Source organism: Lemur catta, chromosome 7 (assembly GCF_020740605.2).
Source record: "Lemur catta isolate mLemCat1 chromosome 7, mLemCat1.pri, whole genome shotgun sequence".
NCBI lineage: Eukaryota > Metazoa > Chordata > Mammalia > Primates > Lemuridae > Lemur > Lemur catta.
Window position 1 is genome coordinate 19,702,105 of NC_059134.1, and position 26,275 is coordinate 19,728,379.

The 26,275-nt window shown below is 49.8% G+C and overlaps 1 protein-coding gene across 1 annotated transcript in view; it reads right to left on the reverse strand.

Annotated features, from left to right (window-relative positions):
* Positions 1–26,275, reverse strand: part of GRIK4 (glutamate ionotropic receptor kainate type subunit 4) — a 295,913-nt gene that overhangs the window by 129,724 nt on the left and 139,914 nt on the right. Inside the window, exons 5-6 of the mRNA XM_045555389.1 lie at positions 18,240–18,418; positions 13,866–13,919 (exon numbers count right to left, since the gene is read on the reverse strand). Of these exons, the coding sequence (XP_045411345.1) occupies positions 13,866–13,919; positions 18,240–18,418 (233 nt within the window). The remainder of the gene's footprint in view (positions 1–13,865; positions 13,920–18,239; positions 18,419–26,275) is intronic.

The window sequence follows — 26,275 nt, forward strand, 5'->3', positions numbered from 1 at the left end:
GGTCTCGACACCCCCTATCGAATGCTTCTTCAGTGTCTGTTGATTTTCCTGGCAATACGCACTCTGTTCTCACACCCCGCACCCCCCGGTTAGGAATCGAGTGTCTGTGGAACCTCCTGCCTCCCTGAATGCCTGGAGCTCACTGGGAGGCCCAGGTGCTCCTCCTGCCCCACCCAAGCTCTCGGAGGGATAAAAGCCTAATTGGTGCATTTTCATTTTCAATGATCCTGCATCCCTGGTACGGTACCTGGTTCTTCTTCCAGGATAACTGACAATAATGCCTTGTTTTTCCCCTCCCGGGCATGCTGATTAACCAGCCCCAGCTGAGAACAACTCTTGCTGTGGGTAGAGAACGAATGAAGGAACGCAGATATAATATATTAAATATGGCAGTTCTTGGGGAAGCTGCCCATGCAGCTTGGGGCAATTCCTCTGGTCCCCTGGCCTTGCCACAGGAAGGGTCCCATCTCTGAGGCCTCTTCTTCTTTCCGCCTTTGCCCAACAGGACTTAGTGAGCAGCCACATACCAGCCAGCCAAGTAAGGCAGCGGCTTGAGTCAAATGCAGCCTGGTCCAGGGCCCTGTACCAGGTACTAGCAGGGTAGGGAGAGGGAAAACGTCAGAAGTTCTGAGGAAAGAGTGACCATCTGTAAACGCTGGCAATAAGAAAGGCGGACAGAGCATTAGTGCCAGCCCAAGGTCACCTGGAGCTCCAGCTGAAGCTGAACTCCAGCACCTGGCATCTTAGAGTTCAGTGTGTACCTCTGCCCTCTGAAGGGCTGCCACAGCTCCCCTACGGCACTCCTCCTCCAGGCAGGACTTCCTCCTGCCTTGGGTTGCAGGGTTAGAGGGCTGACTCCTGGGCTGGCAGAGTAGAGTTCACCTATCAGACACTCAGTAGCTGGCGCCATGAGTGAGTCAGGGCCATGCCACCTGCAGGGCTGCCTGATCTCCCCACTCTCGCCCTGGGGCCCCTCTGGCCTATATTCTTGTTTCAGGCTAGTGGTGCCCATCCCTTCAAGGGGGGACATTTGTTAGCAGCTAACCAAGTGACGGTAATTCCTGGGCCTGGGATTTGTGATCTTTGGCCTGGGATAGGCATTTGTGACAAGCTACCACCAAGCTAAAGGTGCTGACTCAGGTCCACCTGGGACTCATGCCTTTCCTCTTCCCCTGCCTTACATAGGACAGGCAAGTTGGCTGCCTGTGTAAAGTAATATGAAGGTTCTGAAATGTTCTCCCACCCCCAAAATACCTTCCTTACCACCTCCACAGTTTCCCATGCTATCTGCTTCCTTGGTTAAGGCCTTGGTTAAAATGCAAATGTTGTCTGGGAGGGGTGAGACATTAACTGTGTGTACCCTCCACTTAGAATGTCCTTTTCCACTGGCTAACTCTTATTGATTCTTTAAGGCCCATTGGGTGTGGCCTATTCTAGGAAGCTTTCTATGAACCTGCCAGGCTAGACCAGAGGCCCTTCTCTGATAACCCCATAATGCACTGTGCCTATCTGCATAACTATCAAACCCATTGATTTACAATGACCTGTTTGGGTTCTTCTTTCCCTCTAGTCTGACCTCCTGGAAGATCGGAACTTTATTCATCTTTGTATCCACAACACTTAGCATAGTAAGTGCTCAATTAACGCTGATCCAGTGAGTGTGTGGGCTGTGAGCCTGGGGACCGCCTCCCTCCACTCGTGACTCACTGTGAGAGCCTGGCCAAGCCACTGTCCCTCTCCAGCTCTGTTTGCTCAGCTATAAAAGGGTGAGATTTAGTTAGATGCTCTCATGATCCAAAAAAACTTCCATGCTGTCATAGCCTTTAACACTTTGGCATAGATTGGATTTTCAGACTGGGGAGGTCTGTCATCTGTCTGGGCTCTAAGGTGTGGGTGGGGACACAGGACAGGCACTTCTGGGTAAGGGGGAGTGAGAGATCGAGACAGCTCACAAGACAGGGGTGCTCCCCCACTCTGGGGGATCTGGACAGCTGAGGGCCTGGAGGGATGAGTAAGCCAGACGAGGACGCTGGAAACCCATGAAGAGGAAGCTACCTGCTTCACGCAGAAAACAGGCTGGCAGAGAGAATTAATCCAGCCATTTATTCTATGTTTCTTCAATCCATAAACTCAACAGAATTTCAGAGTTGAAAGGTCTCTGGAGAGCCTCAGCCCCTCCCCAGAGGAGGAAGGACTTGTGCAAGATCAGGCACAGTTAGGCAGTGGGACAGCCAAGACAAGACCCTGGACCTACTGATGCCAGCTCCGATGCTGAAAACATCTGGCAACTGCATGGCAGATAGGATATCATCTGACCCGAACCTTCCTTTGCGGGCTGTGGCTCCAGGCACAGCAGGCACCATAACTCACCTCTGCCTGCATGTCACTCTCCCAGCCTCATCTCTAAGCCATCCTTCCATAAAGGAAGCCATATCTGTAAACCTTTCTCCACGTTCCCACAGAACAACTAAATGCTCCCTTCTCTGGGCTCAACCTTGCACTGATAGACTGGGACCTCTTCACAACACGTCCTGCTGGACCACATCATGCTGGCCCTCGTACTCTCCACCACACAGCAGACACTTAATGGATGTTTGTTGAATAAAGGTAGTTGATTCTAGCATTTCCCATAGGTAAGCTGCTTAATCACGGCTGGCTCATCATTCCATAAGCCTATGACTTGTGCCAAGGAGCTCCAAGCTGTCAGCCACAGTTTCCCCAAATGCAAATGCAAAAAACAAATCTTCAGTCAGTGCCCCCTGAATCTGCTTCTCCCTGCTGTTTCCCCTTCTGAATACACCCCCATCTTCCAACAGCCTGGTTCAGAGAACAAGTACAGGAGGGTTAGCAGCTTCAGAGAGCACAGTTTGGGAGTAACACCTTCTCCTTAAGATGCTGTTGTGCCCATGCATGCCCAGGAGACATTTACCACCGCCAGACCTGCCACCTCTCAGGGCTTGCATTTGGTGGGAGTGGTACCTTGGCAGCTCAGAACAACACCCGGGAGCTTCCACTCCATTACTCTTTTTCAAGTTGCACTAAAAACATACTTATTCACCAAAGTATACTGTATTATGCAGAGTGGCTCTCCTAAAAGGCTCAATAAAGCTGAAATATGTGGATACTCTTAATAATTTTACAATAAACTACACATTAGAATCAACTGCTCTGGCACTAGAAGGTTGTCCAGCTGATGGATTGTAGCTTTTGGCTGGTTCAGTTGTGTGTGTGTGTGTGCGTGCTGGGATGTGTATGTGCATAGGGATGTGTGTGTGTGTGTGTGTGTGTGTGTGTGTGTGTGTGTGTGTGTGTGTGTATGATGCACATTCAGTGAAGGACTGAAACCTATGGAAAAGGCACAAGCATCTTGGGAACTGTAGTTCCAACTAGGTAAGAGGCCAATTTTGAAGCGTGTCTGATGACAGCTTTGGAGTTTTGGAAAGCTAGGGCAGCAAATCAGGAAACTGAGGTCTACAGATGGAAATCACCAACAGGGAAGTGGGAAAAAAGAGCAAAGGGAAATAATACTAATAATCCACTGAAGATGAGAACCTTCCCATGGTCTTCACAAAATGATATTATAAAATAAACATTATTATCTTCATTTTACAAAAGGGAAAACTCCAAGTCCCACAGATTAACTACCTGGCCACACGTCCATCTGACCTATGGCAGGGCCCAGATTAAAACTCAAGCCCTCTCTGATCTGAGGCCTTGGCTGCCTCTGTCAAACCATGTTTCCACCCTCGATGTCAACACAGTGATGAGGCTCACCCACCCCCATGTGCCAAGCTATGGGGGCAGGGGGACAGGACTAGAGAACTTCATAACTTGAAAGGGAGGTTTTGTTTTGAAAACCCTTGGCTTCTGGCTCCATATGCCAGCCTGAAGAGGTCACATGACCCAGGCTGACCGGGGCATGGTGTGGCCAATGGAGAAAGCAACCCTAGGTGACAGAGGGGCCACTCAGCACAATCAGCCTGACTGTCCCTGTACTCTTCTGCCCTTTCCCACCTCAGTGGTCATTCTCGATGCCAGCCCTGGGCCTCAGGTTTTGACATCACCCGCACTCAGCAGGGCCCATGCAACCCTGTATCTTAGATACTGAACTAAACCACTCTGTAGGGTCCTGAACAGCCTTAACTTCAAATCTGTCCAGCTCAGAATGGGAGGAAGGGGATTCCAGATAGTTTCCGTGTGGGCTATGGAAGTGCTGAGGTGACCTGGGGAGCAGGGTGCAGGGCCCGGCTGTCCCTGGCTGAGCAGCAAGCTGGGCTCCTTTTTAGTTGAGGAGTTGGATGGCATGAACTGAATTCCTGTTTGATGCAAGATGACCTATCTCACCTGGCCACCCTCCTACTCTGAGAACTCTATAATGTCATGAAACACTCCATTCACTCATTCAATATTTATTGAGTGCCTACTGTGTGCCAGTCGGCCTTGCCTTTAGGAAGCTCAAAGTCTGGGGAAGAGGCTAGCATAGAAGAAGGGATTTCCACTTGAGATGAATGCTCCAAAATACAGAACACAGGGTGCTGTGAGAGTGTGTGACAGCAGACTCAACCTGGGGGGAGGGTGTCAGGGGAGACTTCCTTGGGGAAGTGACATTTAAGTAAAATTCAAAGATGGGTAGGGTCAGCTGGCCAAAGAAAGGAGCAGAAGAGTGGGGTGGGTGCATTTTCACTTCCTCACGGAATCAATTATTTCTTTCCTCCCTGTCTGCCCTGGGTCCCCCTTCTGTAATAATTTTAGCAATTTCAATTACTTATGGCTAATCTCTCTGATAAACCTTTGGGAAAATAAACACAGGCTCGGGTCTGCTGACAATAAAATGAACCCAGTGGAGAAAATTGGCTGCGTATATCCATTCTGCCCAAACAAGACGGAGACTAGGGTGTGGGGGTTATTTCTGCAGGGCTTGCTGGGACCTGGCTGGAGCTGGGACTCTGAGGATCTGTTACGTGAACAGAAACTGCTAGCTCAGGTCACCTGGGCCCTCCAATCTGATGGCTCATTCTCCCTTTTCTCCAGGGAACATTCCTAACCCCAGGGCATTGTGAATTCAAATGTCCCCAAACATGTGCAGAGGTCCCCAGCATTTTTGGCACCAGGGACCAGTTTCATGGGAGACAATTTTTCCACGTCCCGGGCTGGGGGAGGGGAGATAGCAAGCAATGGGGAGCCGCTGTAAATGCAGATGAAGCTTCCCTCAATGGCCTGCCACTCACCTCCTGCTGTGCAGCCTGGTTCCTAACAGGCTGCAGATCCAGGGCTGGGGGCCGCTGATACATAGGGTGAAACAAGTCCAAGGCTGGAAAGGCCCTCAGAGGTTATCTAATACAACTTCATAATTTTACAGATGAAGAAACTGAAGCCCAACAAGGAAAAATGGCTTGCCCAGATAAAGACAGCAGAGTAAAGAGGTTAAGAGCTAACTGCCTGGGTTCATGGTCTGGCTCTACCACCTTGAGCAAGACACCAAAGCTTTATAAGCCTCAACCAAGTCTCATCTTGCTCATCTCTAAAATGGGGATAAAATAGTACCTTCTGCTACAGTAGTTGTGAGGCCTAAATGAGAAAATAACTGTGAAGCTGTTGTTATTACAGAGCCTTGCCGAAAGAAAAGTATTCAGTAAGTGTCAGCTATCCCTGTTACTATGTACCCAGCTAGTTAGTGGCAGGACTGGAACTAGTGCCTCTTCGCTGCTCATCCAGGGCCTTGCCCTGTATGTGACGAGGCCCCTCCTGGGGTAATCCCTGCCCCTGCCTTCCAACACTGCACCCCCAGCACTCAGACCCTCCTCTCTAGAGTCCCCAAAAGAAAGGCTCCGGTGCCCACTGCCTCCATAGCTACCCCACAAATGGCCGCCTGGCCTCCAGCACAGAGATGGGAGTGCCAAGAGCAGGGAGCCCTGGCCCGCCCGGGGCACGGCAGTGAAACGGTGGTGATGGCATCCGCTGGCCACGCCAGCTGCAAGGCCGTAGCAGCCCTGGGGCCAGCAGACCGCACAGCCTCCGGCTTCCAGCGCTCAATTATTTCCCACCTTTCCTTGACATTCCATGACTTTTGACCCTTACCCTTAAATCTCAACACTTCTCTCCACCAAGGCGGCAGCTCCCTCATTTGGCACAGGGCCTATGTGCTCCCTGACAATAGATTAGAGCGGTTTTATCTTTTCTATTAGGCAGTGACTGCAAATCTCCCTGGGTTCATTAGTAGCTGGATAATCCCTCCAGATTTATGAGCTCAAATTGAGCTTCCTCCTTCACCTCTTCTCTTCAGATGACATCAACCACCTCTGCTGTCTCAACGGTAGACTGGGCTTTGCCCAGAGGCCCTTAATTCCTCACGTCCTTTATCCAAACTTCCATCAATCTTGCAGAACAAAGGCTTCTCCAGCCAAACCCAGAGGCCGACTGGAAGACAGAGACTCCTTTTCAGAGCGAGGAGCAGAGCAAGCACAGTGCATCTATAACTGTCCTGGGCCTTCCCTACCAGGACAAGAGCTGATACTCTTACAGCTAAGTGCTAATCTCTGGTTCCAGGATCAGTTATCCTCTAAACAGACAAGCCAGGGCTTAGGATGCTAATTGTTTTTCTAGCATACGTGAAAGAGATGTGTGAAGATGGGTAATAATTCTATAATGTAGCAGAGATTGCTTCCTGATCACCTAACCCATTTCCTCTTCTCCCTGGGCACGCAGCCAGCCTGCATTTTCCAGCTTCCCTTACAGGTACGTGTGGCTGTGTGATGAGTTCAAGCCACTGGGACTGTGAGCAGAAATAACCTGTGTCACTTCCAGGCCTGGTCCATAAACCCTCCTGTGTGTGACCCTCCATGATTTTCTCCTACCCCTGGCCTCTAGGAGGACATATTGATAAGCTAGAAGAAGCCTGGGCCCCTGAATGACCTTATGGAAGGCAACCCACTGATCAGGAATCCCCTTTTGGAACTTCATTTGAGTCAGGAATACATTAATACTTCCATTGTGTGAAGCTATGAGATTTGGGGGGTTATCTGTTGTAGCAGCTAGCATTACCTACCAGGCATAAACAGTGTTATCAATAGCTAATTTTTAGTTCTTACCAAGATTTTTTCAATACAGATATTATTATTTACATTTTACCTATGAGGAAACTGAAGCCCCAAGAGCCTCAGGGCCATACAGCTCGTAAGCTCCTGAACTGGGGAGTTTTACCCGTCCTGACCGACTGTGGGTACTGGGCTTTTGTACACTGCTACTTTCTCTCATTATAAAGCTTCTTAATCAGCAGGACTCTCAGCTTCAGCCATGTAGTCTTGCTCCTTTCAATTTGCAAACTTCAAATAGAAATCAGAAACACATCTGACCACTTCACACCCATCAGGATGGCTATTATAAAAAAAAAAAAGAAAAACAGTAAGTGTTGGCAAGGTTGTAGAGAAACTGGGACCCTTGGATATTGCTGGTAGGATGGAAATTGGTACAGTCACTCTGGAAAACAGTTTGGCAGTTCCTCAATAAATAAACATATAATTATTATATGATCCAGCAATTTCAGTCCTAGGCGTATATCCAAAAGGACTGAAAGCAGGGACTTGAACAGATATTTACACATCCCTGCTTATACCAGCGTTATTCACAATGGCCAAAAGGTGGAAGCAACCCGAGTGTCCACTTGTGGATGAATGGATAAACAATACGTGGTATACATATATACAATGGTATATTACTTAGCTTTAAAAAGGCAGGGAATTCTAACACATGGATGAACCTTAAAGATATTAATATAATTAATATAAGCCAGACACAAAAGGACAAATATTGTGTGATTCCACTTATATGAAGTACCTAGAGTAGTCAAGTTCATAGAGATAAAAAAGTAGAACAGTGGCTGCCAGGGGCCAGGTGCAGTGGCTCACACCTGTAATCCTAGCACTTTAGGAGGCCAAAGTGGGAGGATTGCTTGAGGACAAGAGTTTGAGACCGGCCTGGGCAACATAGTGAGACCCCCATCTCTACAAGACATAGAAAAATTAGCTGGGCGTGTTGGTGCATCCCTGTAGTCCCAGCTACTCAGGAGGCTGAGGCAGGAGGATCACTTAAGCCCAGGAGTTTGAGGCTGCAGTAAGCTATGATGATGCCGTTGCAGTCTAGCCTGGGCAACAGAGAAAGACCCTATCTCAAAAAAAAAAAAAAAAAAAAGAATGGTGGTTGCCAAAGGCTGAGGGACAGGAAAATGAGGCAGTTATTGTTGTTTAATAGGTAGAGAATTTCAGTTTGGGAAGATGAAAAAAGATGTGGAGATCAATGGTGGTGACAGTTGTACAACAATGTGAATGTACTTAATGTCACTGAAAAGTATGCTTAAAAATGGTTAAAATGATAAATTTTACGTGTATTTTATCACGAGAAAACAAAGCTTTAAAGAAAAATAAATGAAATTCTGACATATCGTACAAACATGGATGAACCTAGGAAACATTACACTGAATGAAATAAGCCAGACACGAAAGGACAGATACTGTGAGATTCCACTTACAGGATGCACCTGGCTGAACAGGCAGCGGCACAGAGAAGAAAGTCGAGTGCAGGGGCTGGAGTGAGGGGCATCGGGAGCTATTGCTTAATGGGGACCGAGTTTCTGTTTGGGTTGATGAGAAGTTTTAGGGATAGATCGTGGTGATGGTTGCACAATATTGTGAATATCATTAATGCCACTAAATTGTAAACTTAAAAAAGGTTAAAATGGCAAATTTGATGTTATATATGTTAGTACTTTACCAAAATAAAAATTCAAGAGAGAGAGGGAGGAAGAGAGGAAGAAAGGAAGGAAGGAAGGCAGGAAGGAAGGAAGGAAGGAAGGAAGGAAGGAAGGAAGGAAGGAAGGAAGGAAGGAAGGAAGGAAGGCTGGCTGATTGATTTCTGGATGAGAGCAGGAACCAGTTCTCTGGGTCGCTCATGCATCTTTTGTGACTTTGCACAATAACTCTATTTGCCTTGCTTGTTTGGTCCATCTCATGTTGTCCTGGACTCTTGACCCCTCACCTTTGCCTTCCCCCCAGGACTTGCTTCCTCCTAGTTCTTTTCCACGTACCTGACCTCTGGTCAAGTGCATATCCTGGCAAGTGCCCTCAATTTACCTCTCAAATTCTTGTGATTTAGACCCCAAGAGCCAACCCTCTGCCCCTGGCCCCACCTTAGCCAGGTGCCCTTGCTGTCTGTTTGTCAGAGATTTGCTGTGCTGGGAATGATTCCTGACCCATTAGAACCAGAACCTGGGGAAAAAGCTGTTTCGCCGATCCAGTCTCTAACTCCAGTAGAAATTACCCCAAACCCTGTTTTGAAATAGATAATATAAATAAAAGACCTAGATATGTGTTCACTGTGTGCCTTCAACATCTACATACCTCTTCCTCTGTTCTGGAGGAATCTGTCGCCGTACGTTGCGTCTCTCTCATTACCTTACACCTCACTGTCATTGTGTCACTGAGCGCCACCTCCCCTGGACCCACAGACCCAGCTATTCCCCAGACTCGCCCAGCTTCTTCCTGGCTCTGCCCGTGAGAGCCACGTGGTCCTCCTCCACCCTCGCTGGCTCAGTTCCTTGTGTTGCATCCGTCACCTGTCACCCAAGGCCCGGAATTGGCACACTCACTCTCCCTGCTGGCCAGACCCTGACAGAGAAAGAAACTATGTTTCTATAGGGTCAAATGAATTGATGGGTTAGAAGTCTGATTCATGATGGATAATTTTGTCCCAACTCCTGTGATGGGTAATCAACAGACAGAATCCAGAGCAGTCAACCTAATTCATTTATTATGGATGCCCTAAATCAATCAGTATTCTTTCTGCCTGGATGGGAGTGAGGTATGGGCATTCGATCAATTGCTCAGTAATTACTGACACAAATAAACCCCACAATGGGTCGGTTCCGTCACGCACAATAACCGAACTACCTAGTTCTATTCATTCTCTAGAAATAAATAAAATGGCATTTTATGAGTCATTTTTACAGACCATTAGAGGCTAGGCAGCAAAATAAGTACCTCCCATTCCTTTGAGCCCATGAGAAGCATAAACTAGACTTCTTAAAATAATAACTTCCCCCAACTAAACTTGTATTGTGAGCCAGTTGGTGTGTGTATTACCTCCCGAGGCAGGTACTGCTACTGCCCATGCCTCTCCAGCTCATCATGCCTGTGCTCTAAAAGCTGATCTGAGAACCTACTGCATTGCTGTGGCAGATTTCAGAGAGATGGGACATGACCCGGCTCCCTAGGAATTCCGAGAAGGAGTAAATAAGAATTAAAGCCCGGTTGGCACCTGGACTTGGGAGAAGGGCTGGAGAAGCAGAGAGGATAACACATCACCCTCTGTACGAAGCCCTTCTCTCTATGCCTTAAAACTTCAACTGCAACTGGGCAGGAAGAGTGGTCCTAAAAAGTGTCTTTACTCCTATTGGATGGCTATCCCTCTTAGAAAGCCAAGGTACTAATGAGAAGCTTCCAGAATATTCTGTCATGGATTTTCGCAAAGTCTCTGCTTCTGTTTTCTTGACTATTATTCAACCAGCATCACTCACAGTTACTTTTCTGATCTCCCCTTGCAAACATATAGTGTGAGTCCTGTTAATCGCAGGTTCAAAGCACTCTCTGACTGAGGCATGCTCCCAGAGCACGGCTCGTCCCACGCCCACGCGAACGGGGGCGGGGGGGAAAGCTCTTTGAAAACTGAAAGCATCGTAGCATTATATGGAAAAAAAATGCAATGCCTTAGAAACATGTAGTACTTTGCTATTTATAATGCATTTTACTTATATTAATATAATTTTAGTCAATCTTCATAATAACCCTCCAAGGTTTTATTATCTTCATTTAAAAAATGATAAAACTGGGGCTCAGAGTTCCAGTGTGGCTCACCCAAGTCTCCCAGTGACTCGACCTCTGTCCACTAGGTAACATCATCATCATCATTTCTACCATTTTTGAGGACAGGGGGTGGCAGTACACAGTGTGGATAATGCTGTCTTCTTAAAAATCTCTCAGCCAAGCAACTCCACCTTATTCTGGTTACTGTCCTGGGAACTCATATTCCAGAAGAATGTCTCCTTTCCATCTGCTAAATCATCCCAGTGACTCCTTGCTGCCCAGCTCCTTCCTCCTCTGCTGACGTTGCTGCCTAATTTAGGGAGTCTCCCTAGCAGGTTGGCACGCTGCAGGCAGCCCCTGGCCTGCCTTTTCCCTCCCCCCCATTTCCCAGGTCCCCAAATGGAACACAACGATACTCTAATCTTTCTTTGCTCTTCTGCCAACTTGCCCAGGCTCCCCCAGATGTCTCCTTACTTTAAGCAAATGCTTCTGCATTGCTCTGGGAATAGTCTAATCCTTTTCTCCCTTTTTACATATTAATGTTCTGATTTATAGCAGCAGTGTTAGAGAGGGAAAAAAAGGCAAACAAAGAAGTTCGTCTGTTGTACATTTCGAGGGGCAGGAGAGGGGCTTCTGGGATGCCGATGATGTTCTATTTCTGGAGCTGGGTGCGGCTTACACAGGTGTGCTCACTTGGAGAAAGTTTTTTAAGCCGTGCACACATACTATGTTGTGGTTTTCTTCTGTAGGCATGCTAGACTTCAAAAAAAAAAAAATTCCAGCAATGGAGCAGGCAGTTTTATGGTGGTGGTGAACAAGCTATTTCCACTCAAGTTCAAGCAAAGGCTGAATGACTCCCTGGGAAGCCTGCTGTGGAATCAGTCCCTATTCCAGAAGGAAAGTCACACCTGGATTCCTCTAAAATCTGTTTCAACTCCGAGAGCAAAAGCTGAGAGGATGCTTCAGGGTTAACAATTCTACAAATGCCCCAAGAAAGGACTGTTCATAAACACCTACAGCTGGAAAAGAAAAGGATCTCAGCATCCAAGCCCATCTCTTTGGGCAGCCATCTCCTAAACCTCACAGGATATTTTAAGAGACCTGATTTCTAAGTCCAGGGAGGGAGACTGCATGATTCCCTAAATTATCCTACTGCACACTTTCACCAAAAATGTATTTACTTCTGCACAACCTTTTTCAAGACTGAAGAATCAACTCTGTGAGGCTGAATTCTGTTCCCTACCTTATCAAGGCTCTTTAACCGTTAACTGCCTTATATCCTCCAAACGAGTTACTTTCCAGGCTGGATGCACATGCATTAGTGAATAAGAATTAACTGACACGCGTATTCCTGGAGCAGTCCGTAAGTTTTAAGTGACTCACTGTTTCCTGGACCTGCCATGGACTTTCTTATCTCTACGCAGGTGGATATGCTATTCCTTATCCCAGAATGCTCTTCCTTTCTTTGTTTCCCTAGAATAACTCTACCCATCTTTCAGGAAATAGCTTGAAGGCCCCTTCCTCGGTGACAATTTTCCTGACGGCCCCATGTTGAGCAAGCAGCACCTGCTTTAGGGTCCGGAGCATCCTGTGTACACGTCTAGTAACAGAATCTAGCAGTTTGCACTGTGATAGGTGCTTTGAGTTTTTCCGAGGCAGGCTTGGTTTCTTACTCTCATTTTAATCCCGAATGCCTGGCCCAGTGCCTGTATGCATACAGGAGGTACTCAAAAGCATGTCTGGATGAAGGGGTCACCTTGTCGAGTGACTTATAAAATGAAATCAACCTCTTCTCTAAATGATTGTTTGTAACAGCTCTATTTGTGATCGTCAAAATTTGGAAACAACCAAAATTGGTGAAGGGCTAAACAAACCGTGGCACATCCCTACCGTGAAATACTACTCAGTAATAAAAATCCAGCCAGGTCACAGAAAGGTACAATCATTCAACTATAGAAACGAAGAACAGATTAGTGGAGGCTAAGGATTAGGGGTGGTGGGGGGAGGGTGGCAGGTGTAACTATAAAGTCGTGGCAGGAGGGAGCTCTTCCTGGGGATGAACAGTTCTGTATCTGGCTTGCAGAGGTACACAACTTTCCACATTTTCATAGATTGCCATTCTGATATCCTGTTTTGATATTGCACTGTAATTGTGTATACAGCGTCACCATTGGAGGAATCTGAGTTAAGGGTATATGTACAACCTTTGGAACTTCCTGTGAATCAATAATTATTTCAAAATAAAAAGTTATAATTTAAAAAAACCCGTTTTCTGAGGTCCTTTCTACTCTCCAATTGAGTGTGTCCGTAGGTCACCATAATCTTTCACATTTCTTAATGCTTTACCGTGTCAAAAGGCTTCCACACAGGTTAAATTGTATCATTTCAAAATTATGGCAACTCCATGACATAGCTGTTCTGGTCCCCATTTTACAGATAAGGACACCAAGGCTCTGTGCTTTGCTGAAGGGCACACGGCTGGTAAGTGGCAAAGCTAGTGCTCAAAACTGGTTCAATGAAATCTCTACAGATCTGTTTTCTCATCTGCAAAATAAGGGAATTTGACTGAGATCATCTCTAGAGGCACATATGGTTATAACACTGTAAGACGTGAATACTTGTTGTGCTCTAGCTTTCCTGCTTCTGAGCCAGCATGAGTGTCTGACAACGTAGAGATTGGACTGCAGCCCAGTAACTGGACCTACCAAGGGGGCTCACCCACCCTGCGACAGCCCAGAGGAATTAGCTCTATGCAGCTAGTGGCGTCTGAATGGAGGCATTAGACTCCCCAAAACCCCATGCTTGCGAGGCTAAGAAATGTTGGGATGAGAATCCCAGTGGGCTCTTGGACCCCATGTTTGCAGGACGCCCAGCCTCGCCAGCCGGCTTCTGCTCCTCTGCGTCTACTTCTCCCACTCCCCATCCTCTGGGCTCCATTCCATCACGATCCACTGCCCCTGACCACTCACAACACTCTCCATGCCAAGGAGGTGAGCTGCGAAAATGTCTTACCAGATTAGTGAAGATGTATGTGTAATAGGCTGACACCATCCCAAGCTCAGCTGCCTGCAAGGTGAAGAGAGGGAGATTAGAGAAGAAAACAAAAATCCACTTGAAGCAAATGAGCAGTGAGGGCTCCACGTGTCTGCCATTTGTGTGGGCTGCTGCCCTTTGGCACCAGGCAGAGTAGAACATCCTGACTGGTTCTCAACTGCCCTCGATCCGGGACCAGCGCAGGTCTCTCCTCCCTGCTCCCTCCCAGGGCAGTGACATGCAGAGTAGCTGCTCTTCTCACACACGGCACACCACGGATACAAACACATATTATTGAAACCAAAATGACTTTTAGGGAAATGAAGCAAATAATTAAACAGATTATAATAATTATCTCCACAACCATTAACAATAACAACGGCTAACACCCACTGCTTGGTATGTGCCAGCCACCGTAAGGTATTCTACGTGGGTTAACTGCATGAGGTAGGCACTATCATTCCTCCCCCAACCCCCTTTTGCAGTTGGGGAAACTGACACAACAAAAGGCTAAGTAACCTGTACAAGATCACATGCCTCACAAACGCCAAAGACGAGATTAAAGCCAGGCAGCCTAATGTCAGTGCTTTTAACCACCTATACTCCCCGCTGAGGACCGCGATATGATGGAACCACAGACAGCCCTCTTAGGGGCGAGGCACAGATCAGAGAGTCTGTAGATTGTAGGCAATGCCCCAATCAGCTCCACCCCTGCCAGAATGCAAGCGAGACTCTTAATACGAGTATTCTTGAATCTGCAGCAATATAGGAAATAAGTAAATAACTTGCAAACTCTGGTCCTTTATTAGTAAGTAACAAGTTGCCGGTGACATGCCTCGCCCTCGATCACAGTGCAGCAGTGTGGCATCATTCCGCAGTTGAGAATTGCCACTTCAGAACGGTGTCCCTTTTGCCTGATCTTTGTACCCACCGTCAATACTCCTAACCAACCTCCCCTGCCAGTGTGCCTGGCTTTGAGTGTGACAGGTGCCATAGAAACTGACAAGTAGATCAGGCAAATAATGAGCCCGGCTCTCTCCAGGGCCCTCATCCCTCCTGACAACTGGCTGGATTTTCATACGGTGTCGTGCAGCCCTGGGCCACAGGGAGACCATTTTTGTGATGACTATCGAGGTGGATGGAGGAGAAACAAGACCAGGGTGATTATATTTTCCTCCTACATAGTGTTCGTCTCCAGGGAACTTAGATAGCATCGTGAGCGTTCTTATAGGAACCCTCGCAGGCTCCTTGAGCAACAGGCTGGGGGTTCCTGTGTCACTGTCATTCCAATGGGAAGCTAAGGGGCAGAAAGCCTTAGCGACAGGCAACAGCATTCAGAGGACACAAGGCCTCCTCTGTGAGGCTCCTTCTTCCTCCAAGCGAAGTTACATTTCCTCCTCCACTTCCAAGAGGATGGTGCGACAGGATGACCACCCTCCATCCTCTGCCCCACCCCGCACACTCACCCTGTCCAAGGGAGAGTGCTGCCGCCTCCCACCCCTGCCTAGGCCGATGCCAGCCGCCTGTGTGAGCCCACTGCTGACAGGGACGGGGCGGGGCTGTGCTGGGAGAGGGCACAGTCAGATAGTTAAAACCCATTTTGTGAAATCTGCTGTCCTAGAGATAAAAGACAAGAGATCCTTGGTTTTTAAGGCCTGAATTCTGAGTAAACATGGAGTTCGTTGCTGGAACAGCCGCTCAATAAAGTCAGGGATTACTCTGCAAATCCTCCTGAAATCAGAGACAGCAGAGTGCTGCCAAGCTCCAGGGGCCGGGCCCCCTTCTGCACAGCGAGTCTCCCAGAGGCCCCGTGTGTGCTGTGCCCACTCAGCTTACACATTGAGTCTGTCCTTGCTGAGGCCCCAGAAAGCCCTCTGTGCCCCCCTGGAAGGAAGAATACGGAGCCCCAGAAAGCATGAGGACAGAGCCTGGCTGGGCCTCTAGGAAGTCAGATGGGAACAAAGGGAATAGGCTTTCCCGAAGCCTCACTGCTCATTGATCAGTTTGGCTCCAAGGTCACAGGAGCTGGGGCTGAGGAAAAATAGGCATGGGGCACGCAACAGAACTGTCTGCTAATCATGACCACTACAGGTGGAGCGTCCTTGTAAAGGATGGCCACAAAAAAACAAAACAAGAAAACCCACAGTGTTTTTAATGAAAATACCCAGTATTGGCAAGGGTGCTAAAAAATACCTATGTGCTACTGGTGACAGTGTAAACTGTCACAGCCTTTGCCAGGCAATCTGGTAAATCATATCAAAATCCTTAGAAGCATGCATATCTTTAACTCAGTAATTCCACTTCTAGAAATTTATGATAAGGAAATATTCATGAATGTGCATAAAGATTTATGTACAAAGATGTGCACCCCAGTGTTATTTATTATAGCAAAAGATTGGAAACAACCTGTATCTCCAACAATAAAAGGATGGTTAAATAAATTATGGGACATCTGTATGATAGGAAATGATACAGCCATTAAAATATTTGTAGAAAAATGTTTAATGACACGGGGAAGGTGCATGGCATAGAATTAGAAAAGCAGCTTACAGAAAAGTTCGTGCAGGGTGATAATAATTTTGGGAAAAAATGCGTCTGTAAAGCAGAAAGGATAGACATCAAAATTTAATAGCAGTTAGCTCTGGGTGATGAGATTGTAAATAATTTTTATTTTCTTCTATGTGCTTTTCTATACTTTCCAAAATTTCAGCAATGAACTAGTCATATTATTGGGGGTATAGAACTCAGCCTCATATGCTGGGATATACCATGGAATATTCCTGGGTAAGAGGCTGCCCCCAAAGTCTCCTACCTGGGGGCTGAGCAGGCTCCAGCTACCCATAGGGACCGTGGCTTCTGAACCGCCCTCCACCATGGAGCTGCAGGGACATCTGTCTACTAAGCTGAAGCTCTCACTCCCTGCTCCCCATTCCCTAAGGAGGACCCCTCAGCCTGTATCTCTCCTCCCCTAAAACTTAGAGGAGTTTTTCCATCCTTAATGACTTCATTGATCATAGCTCCAGGCATAAGAGGAGAAAAAGGAAGAAACGAGAAAAATCCTGTGTTTGAATGTGTGTGTATGTGTGACAGAGAGAGTGTATGCGAGTGGGGTATACACACACACACACAGACGTGGCTTTGGAGCTCTGGAAAATTACTATAGCAACGGGCTGAAGGGACAGCCTTCAGTACTGAGAGAACTCATTCAAATCTCTTATTAACTCCGAGACAAAAACTAGCTGGGGATGGGAGGCTGGGTGGAGGGGGGGAAGGGAGGGAGGGGAACAGACAATCATCCGAGTGTCTGCTGGGCTCCTCGCAGCTTGGCAGAGGTTAACGAGGAGCCTCACTCCCCCAGTGGAAGATGGCAGGTTGTGTTTAAATGTGCAATTAAAATGGCATTAGAAGAGGCCAGGGCGCCTGGAGAGGTTGGGGGAGCTGCCGAGGAGCCTAGGAGCAGGGTCTGCTCTCTCTGAGGTGCATGCCTGGCCCAGCCACCAGCCCAGGAACTGGCGCCAGGTGACCCGCAGGCTGCCCGGCTATTTCCAATTGTTTGTCCCATGCAGGCCCCAGGCACCAGACCTCTCTCTCTCTCTCTCTCTCTCTCTCTCTCTCTGTCTCTTGGATTGGCCTCACTCACAGAGTCCTAGTTTCCATGTGCGTATGTTCCAATTTGGGGGCTGGCACCGTGCCCCTGTGTCGCTGGGAGCGCAGGAGAAAGTGCCTGGTTTGCAGGTGAGAAGGAACTGCTCAGGCTCAGCTCTGCTCCTCACAGGCCTGGGCCTTGGACACGTCTCTTCATCTCCCAGCGGGAAGCTATCATACCTGTCTCGCGTCATCACTGGGCGTTTCACACCAGGAAATGACACAGAAGCACTTGGCAACTGTGTACACCGTGTCAGGATTAAAGAGAGAGCTGATGTTCAGCAAGATGCACTGGCATGACTGTCCCGGTTGTCAAAATATGGGAATCCTTCCACACTGCTTGGCAAAGGGCCTCTGCCCGAGCCCCTGGAGCACCCCACTCCCACCCCGGCCCCTCCCAGGACCCCGTGGACGCTCTGCAGAGCCCCTGGCAGGATCTGGCTTTGGCTGGCATCTCCGTTGTCTGCTGCCCTGCTGCCCCCAGTGCTGAATATTTTTATGACATCACCATCACCCCGCTTTCTCCTTTCAGCTGTCAGGAACCGTTTGTTGAAACGGAAGCACAGAGAGAGGCTGGTCAGGGCTCAGGTCCAGGCCATGGCCCAGGAGGACACGCAAAGCAAGGACAGGGCGAGCGGGTGCTCAGGGGGAGGCGAGGGAGGGGAGGAGGCTCAGCACCCACCGGCACCCGCCCAGCCCGGCTCGCACCTTCAGCAGGATGGTGTGGGACATGGAGGCGTTGGCGTGGATGATGATGGTGGCTGTCTTGTCGTCCCGGATCTCCTTGAGGAGTGGGGTGGGGTCCCGGGTGTCATCCAGCATCCGGACGGAGAGCGTGTCCTTGGAGATAAGGAATTGCCGGAGCAGCTTCTCCAGGTTTAAAAGGCCTGGAGGGGAGAGAGGATGCAGCCCTGAGGCTCCGCAGAGCTGCCTCAAGGGACACTTGGGCAAAAACAGGACACGAGGAAGCTCGGGCTGGACACAGGGTCGTGTCTGGCCCCATTGCTGGTGCTGGGGAGCTACTTCACAACTGAGCAGGGTTCTTAGCCATCTAGAATAAAAGAGCTCCTACTGGCTCCCCAGCCGCCTCGGGAATGCTCTTCAAAGGTGGAGCTGGAAGCCTCCTGGTGGAATGAGGGAATCCTTGCCCCTCCCCACTGTCCTCGGGTGCAGGACACACAGTGGCCAAGATCTGGGGTCCGAGACCACCAGGCGCGTATATCTTTCCCCAATCGCAGGACCTTTTCGTGTGGCCAGTTGTCTTGGCCTCAGTTTTCTCATCCGAGAAGTGGACGTAGTAACAGCAGTCAGCTGGCAGGTCTGTGTTGAGGGTTAGAGAAGGTCTCGTGTAACTTAGGCCTGAGACTCGGATATGGTCCACTCTCATCAATGTCACATCAGGCTCTATAAAAGCCTTTGTGTTCATTTTGGGGGGGGGCGGATCTTCAAGACCCCAGGACCCAGAAAACAGGTCTAGCAGAACCCTTTGAACTCCTCACAGCCTCGTGGCTGCATTAAGACAAGAAGGTATTATCATGATCACAAAAGAACAGCCTTTGAACTGCACTCCAGCAGGCACGAATCTGGGTGCACCCAGAACAAAATGAGAAAATGGAACTGTGTGCTAGAAACTCCCCCTTCCCTCCTCCACCCTGAGCTGTTTGCCGCCTAAGGGCCGTGGTGGGAGGAGGGGTTCCAGAATGACATCCGTGAGACAAGAGGGTCTTAATTCTGCCTTGTCTCTGCAAATACAGGCCAGGGGAGGGCATGCATGTACATGGGGTGGGGGGAAGTAGTGGTCTCAATTCCAAGGGAAAGAGACAGGCAGGTATTTGCTCCCAAAAGCAGTGACAGGAATAACATTTATTGAACGCTTATTGTGTTCCAGCTAATGTGCTAAAAATTTTACATGGCTTATCTCATGTAAGTCCTCACAACAATCCTATAAAGTGTTATAATCCCCAGCGCAGAGGAGAACAGGAGGTCGGGAGGTGGAACAATTTGCCTCACACACGGGGTAGCAAGCGAAGGGTTGATTTTCTAAGCAGTCCAAGGTCCCGTGCTGCCAGTCTCCGTACGGACTGATCAGGTAGTCAGTTCAGGGATGTCTTGACAACAGCCCTGAAAGACTCTGCCCGGCACAAGTTACTCACCATCCTGACCCTCAAACATTAGAAGGTCACTGAGAGAGACCTCTGAAGAGCATCGCATCCCCCACCTGTAGACAGGTGACACGACTCACCCAGCACACAGACACACAAACACGGCTGGGACCAGAATTCGGGTCTCTGTGTTCTGATCTCCATCCAACCCTCTTCCCACGAGACCAGGCTGCCTCTGAGGACAAACTCAGCAGGAAGCAGCAGGCACAGTGCCTGGGGAGGCCCAGGGACACGTGTCTCAGGACTAAGGGGAGGGAAGCCTACTCTTGGTCTGTTTTCTTAAGGAGGAGAGGGTAGCAGGGTTGGAGCCCAGGGGCCTGGCGTGATGGAGACAGGAGCTCTGGGAAGGTGCTGCCGACCCCTGTCTTCCTGTCACCTGTTTGGAGAAGGCTTTCCAGGGAGCTGGAGGCTGCAGCAGATCGGGGAGAAGCCCTGGGAGGGCCTGTTATTTACAAAGAGGGTTCAGACACAGCCCAGCTGTGCAAGCCACAGCATGGGGCCCGCCTTTCCTCCCTTCCTCAACAGGGTTTCAACGGAGACTTGTAAAGATCACCACCATCTGTGCCCCTCACAGCCCCTCAGTGCCAGCCCCCACCCACGGTGGCACCGATGTTGCCGGGCTACTTCCTGCCAGCCCTGATCCGGAAGATCTGGATTCATGCTTGGGGTCAGCCCTCCCTGGCTGTGTGACTTTGAGAAGTCATCTAACCTCTCTGAGGCTCCATTCGTCATCTGCAAAATGGGTACAAGAGGGTGAGAACTCAATGAGATCGTATGAGAAAGCATGCTGGGAACTGGGGTGTTCTGTCTCGATGTCACTTCTCTTGTGTTCACTTATACCCCCAAGCGTGCCAAGGGCAGGTGTGGTGAGGCAGATGAGGTCAGGGAAGAACACGCCTGTTCAGCCTACACCCACTGGCATCTAAGTGCCAGGCACCGTGTAGACAGGACACCAGGCAGAGAGGATGGATCACATACAGCCCCCGCCCTCAGGAGCTCAGGGTCCAGGCACTCGCAGCTAAGTGGATGATGAAATTCAAATTACATTCCTATTTTGTTTGGCAACTTGAATTAATTTTTTTTTTAATGTGGCATCCTCATTTTGTCCTATATGAAGGGGAGAGAACGTCCACCACACCTTCCTCAGAGATGATGTCAAAAGCTGACTCCCACCCGGACAAAGGTCTGAGCACCTGATCCAAATACACTCCAGCAAGGGGGTGAGGGGAGGCCGCAGAGCTGGTGCTCCCGGGGTCTCAGCATCCCCCCCCCAGCCGGAGGGGCTGAGCGAGGGAGGGGCGGCGCGGCGAACCCCACGGGTCCTGGAATGGAGTGTGGAGCATCTTTAGAGTCTGGCTGGAAAAGAGGCCAAATCCCCTGGGGTTCTTCCGAACGGCAGTGAAATTCAGTGGGACGAGACAAGAAGGCCTGGGGGACAACAGCAGGATTATGCACAGCATGGTGATTCCTGGCAAAGGTGGCCTGGGGACGCTTGATCCTTTTAAAACTGGCAGGTGCGCTGAGCTCCCAAGGAAAGAGGGCTCCCCAGGCGTCAGATAAACTGGGGACCCTGTTCTAACCATTGCCCAGCCTGCTACCCCTTGGGGTGCTCTGCTGCCCTTTAAACAAAGAACAGCGCTATTCCCCTGTGCCAGCCACCCCACTCCGTGTGCTGAGAGGCAGGGCGGGGACGGGGAGGGAGGTCTGCATCCCACCCACAATCGCCTATCAGTGAGTCGTTCCTTTTCCCAACCTGGCAGCCCTGGCACAGCACAAAGACCCAGTGCTGGGACGTGAACGGCAGCTCCGGCACCTCTAGGTAGGTTAGGACGGCAACTCCCCCATCCCCCTGCACCCAGTGTCCTCGTCTGAGAAGTGAGGAGAATGACTGCCTTACAGGGTTATTAAGAGGATGTCAAGTACACAGACGGTGCTGCCAAAAGGGGCCTAACAAATCTCATTTCCCACTCGCTTTCCCGCTGCTCTTCACCCCACGTGTTCCCCTAAACCCTCTCTCCATTCTCCAGCCTTCACCCACCTGTCCCTTCGCCCAACTACAGGATTTATGATCCCACCCACAAAATGTAGCTTTGGTTTTGAACCATAGAAAATATTTGATGGCAAATATGTACGTAAGTACACTTGCATATGTATATATGTATTATATATATATTCTTGAGACAGTCTCACTGTTTATAGATGTATTTTTTATAATATATAATGTACACATGAATCATTTCAGTGCTAGGTAGGGCTCGCATTTCAAACTTCTCTGCGAATCCCGTGCAGGCAGGGTGTACAGTGCTTGCTGGACTGGACCGATCTAGAGACTACAGGGAAGGAAAGAGATTCTGTACCCTAACAGAGGAGCAGCAGTGCCAGGTGGGAACTGTCACCATGTCACTTGAGGAGCAGATGAAGGAGGGCTGTCACAAGGCAGACTTGCTCTTGGCAGCCTCAAGGACTACACCCAGGAGCACTGAGGGGATGGAAGCCACAGGGAGACAGACTCCAGCTCAACGTAAAGAAAAACCTTCCTTTGTGATGTGGTGGACTGCATATGAGGTAGTGAGTTCCCCATCACTGGAGGTAGTCAAAGAAAGACTGAAGCCCTTCTTGAGAATCACTGCAGAGGGAGTTAGACCAGTAGATGGAAAGTTGAACTAGAAAATCCATGATTTCTTTCCAGCCCAGAGATCCTCTAATTTTATAAATCAGAAGAGGATACTTTTTAATTCTAGTCAGTGGAAGAAATTTGCAGAAGTGTGGTTTAGTTATGTTAAGAATATTAGGAGTTTTTGAGTGCAGTTTGGCAATTTCCTATTGTCATTCTCCTCACCGCTCTCTGTGGATTTAGCAAAGGCAGTTGCCACCAGAGGGGTTAGAAGCAGCTCTCTTCCCTTGCACCTCCTCCACCTCCACCCCAACCCCATCTCCTAGGGGAGCCCTGGCCCCAGCAGCAGCTCTGCCTGCCAAGTCCAAGGCTGGGGGGAACCTGGGGAACCCATTAGTCTGGCTCAGGATGCAGCAGGACGGATCGATGAGCGACTCGGTGGGCAGGCTGCTCTGGGAGGAAAGAGGGAGGCTGCTTCTGCAAGCGGAAGGCTGGGAGCTGGGAGGGGTGGGAGGAGGACGGTGAGCCCAGGGCTGGACACAGATGCGGGACAAGGACACAAATACCTAGGTGATGGGTCTGCAGGGGACACAGAGCACTCTTGCATCAAAAAATAATAATAATAAAGAAAACATCTATTTCCACTGGCCTCCTTCCCCCTCTACTGGTTAATTCCCTGGGCTTAACGCTTTGGTCCTAGGAAGTGCTAATACTCCCAGGAGGACCCGCACTTTTAAATCTTGTGGGAAGCAGCTCATGTAATATTCACCTTGGAGGACTGCGGCGAGGATCTCATGAGATAACAGGAATTTGATTTGGTGCGCAGGGCCCTACACCTGCTAAGCCTCATTCCCCTTCCCCTTGCCGGGTGGCCGTGCCTCAGCGTGTGTGGCCGTCAGATTCTTCCATGGAGCGAATTCTGACCAGAGAAGGGGGATGAGGGTCTGAGATATCACCAGGCGGGGAAGGGGCACGAAACAAGTTCAAGTTCTGAAATTATGTATTTTCCCTGTGTCTTGATTTTGTTCTATCCCACACCTGAACTTGGCCCCAGGAACAGGCAGGGAGGGGAGATCAGCAGGGCGGGAGGAGAGGGGATCGAGGGGTGGGCTGAGGCTCTTGCTCACAGGAGGCCACTTGGCACTGAGGCTGTGCTTCAGTGACGCAAGGACCGGAGTGGGAGGCCCCTGGCCTCTGCACGCCTATCGGCCTCCCGAAGGCAGGGTGTACGTTTCCAGCTTGGGCCTCAGCAGCTGGGGCCCGGCAGGCATCCCTGCCCCGAGAATAACCTCCAGTGTCTCCTAAGCACTTTCGCACACATAGAGGATCTAGTCCTCACAACTGTCCTGGCAGGAATTATTATTATTCCTGCAAACAGACACAGTCACGGAGGCGGGAGAGATTCAGTGACTGAGATCACAGAGTCAGAGGCCCTGGGAGAGTCAGGGGCCCTGGGACAGGCCAGGCTCCCTCATTCGTGTCTCTTCCCCAGGGTTAGGAGAGGCTGAGAGAGAAGGTAGCAGGAATCATGTGATCTGAAGAGTGACTTAATCTCTTTCCTTCGTGCATATAACGAGAATGTTAATAGAGCCCATCTTAGATGGTCATCGCGAGTTATACGCTTTAAATAAGAGAATTTAAAATTTAAATAAGATTGCATAAAAACCCGAAGCACACTGTTTGGCACACAGTGGTGCCCAATAATGGGAGCACTGTGACCTTCCCCAGCGTCAGCACACAGACCCCGGGTTACTTTTGCGACATTATGACCAAAAGACCTCCCAGAGCGCCTCCTGGGGGCCGCACGGGGAAGGCCCACCACTGCCCCGTGACTCTCGGTATCCTTCCCTACTCCTCGTCCTCCACCCCCACTGCCACGACCAGAGCTGCAGCATGAATAACAGCGATTCATGTGTGTCATGTGCTGAGTCCAGTTACTATCCCACCACTTAACCCAACAGGCCTTATTACCCGGTCGTTACGCAGGAGGACATTAAGACTCAGAGAGGTGGGGTGACACGCTCAACAGCTCCTATGCGGTGGAGCAGCTTGGTTTGACTCCAGAGCTTGTTTCAAGACAGGTCTGGCTCTGGCACCTGGGCTAGAGTGCAGTGGCGTCATGGAGCTCTCCGCCACCCTGCCTTTCTCTCCCGCAGCGCTGCCTCCCCAGGACGGGAACTCCCCCGAGATCAAAGTCTGCTTCTCCCCAGCAGCCTGGGCCGTGCTCAGTGAACACGGGGCAGGAAGGAGGGCAGAGCCCGACCTCCGCTGACTCTTGCTCCGGGTCCTGGCCTGGTCTCTTTCAAACGGGATCCGAGAAAGCAAGGCTAGGAGGACTCGGCATGCCAGGCCCTTCCTCGGTGTGGACACTGTGCTGTCCTCTCTGCACGGGCTGTCCTGCTTAATCCCCTCTGCCATCCCGGGAGCAGGGAGGCTTCATTATCCCCATTTTATAGATGAGACAACAGAGGGTTGAGAGAGGTTGAGTCCCTGTCCCAAGATCACACAGGGAGTAGATAAGTGGCAGAAGACGTGGGGACGTAAGACACGTAACGACAAAAAAGACATTAAAATATTTAGGAAGAAACACCAAAGCAAGCATTAAAAGAACAAAAAAATGTAGCCGTGTACAAAGACACCAGGGAAACACGCAGCAATACCTCCTGAGGGTCCTAACAGGCAGCTCTGCGGCAGGGCTGGGTGGTCTGACCAGGGGGGCCCCGGGGTCCACAGTGGGGAGCCCCAACTCTCCTTGGAAGCCCCCAGACAGCCAGTCCCTCAGGCTGCGGGGTAACCAGGATGGCCTTGCTGCGCCGCTCGCCACACCGCCTCTCCCAGCCTCGTTAGAAACGGGCGCTTGCAGATGTTCTGATTTTTTTTCCCATTAAAGAAAAATAATGTAATTCACAATACATCTCTACTTGGTCCGAAAACTGCTTATTAGAAACCTACTTTTGGGGAGCAGGAGAATAAGTGGCACGATTCCCCGTGGAATGATCTCCGTTACGCCTAATTTTGATGGCTGGAAAATAGAATTACATTCTGTTCCTAATTCTACTTGCAGTGTCTCTCGGCCCTGCATTAATAAGGAAGATGGAAGAGTGTCTCCTTCAGAGCTCGGAGCTGCTTTTCCCTTCAGTCCCTCATTTCCTCATCCTTTGATTAGAATTTTTAATCCTCTTTGCCCTTGAACTTCTCCTGCTCTGCTCCACCTTCTTTCCCTTGGCCCTGGGTGGGTGGGGAGAGTCCCCGGGCAGCCCCAGTGGGCGGGTTTGAGCAGAGCAGTGCCCTGTGGCTGCTGCGTCCCACCTGGGCTGTGGGCCCGCTGTGTTTATCGGAGCCCTGTCTGTGCTCAGCCAGCCTGCACCCCTGCTCGAGGGAACACGGGGACCTGCTGCTCCAGAGAGATCTCTGCCCTTCACAGGACACTGTTCCTGCCGGGCAGAGCCCACCCCGAACCGCTGCTCTGGGGCTGTTTGTGAAGACCCTGGGGGCTGGGTAGGGACCGTGAAGGAGGAAGCTCCTGCATGAGAGTCAGAGGACCCGAGTCAAAGTCTTGGCTGTGCACGTCCCAGCTGTGTGACCCCGTGTCCCTCAACAGCTCCAGGACTCTGTTTTCTCAGCTCTAGAATGACTGGGGAGGAGGAAGGTAAAATGGAAAAACATAAGCGAAAGTGCTTTGCCATCTGCAAGGAACTGTCTGAATGACAAGGAATGTCATCGTTCTAATGGAAAGAGCCCTGGGCTGGGAGGAAACAGTATTAGCATAGTGCTTAGTGCATAGTAGATGCTTAACAAACATCTGAGTGACTTACTTCCCAAAGCTCAATAAAGAATTGGAGCAGAGGAAACAGGGCACAGCCTAAAAGCAAGAGGGACTGTGGCTAGACAGAAGAAAGAACTTCCTGTCAGGTTGGTGAGACATTCTAGCCAGCATTAAAAGACTGTAGGACAATCTTTGCCTGGAG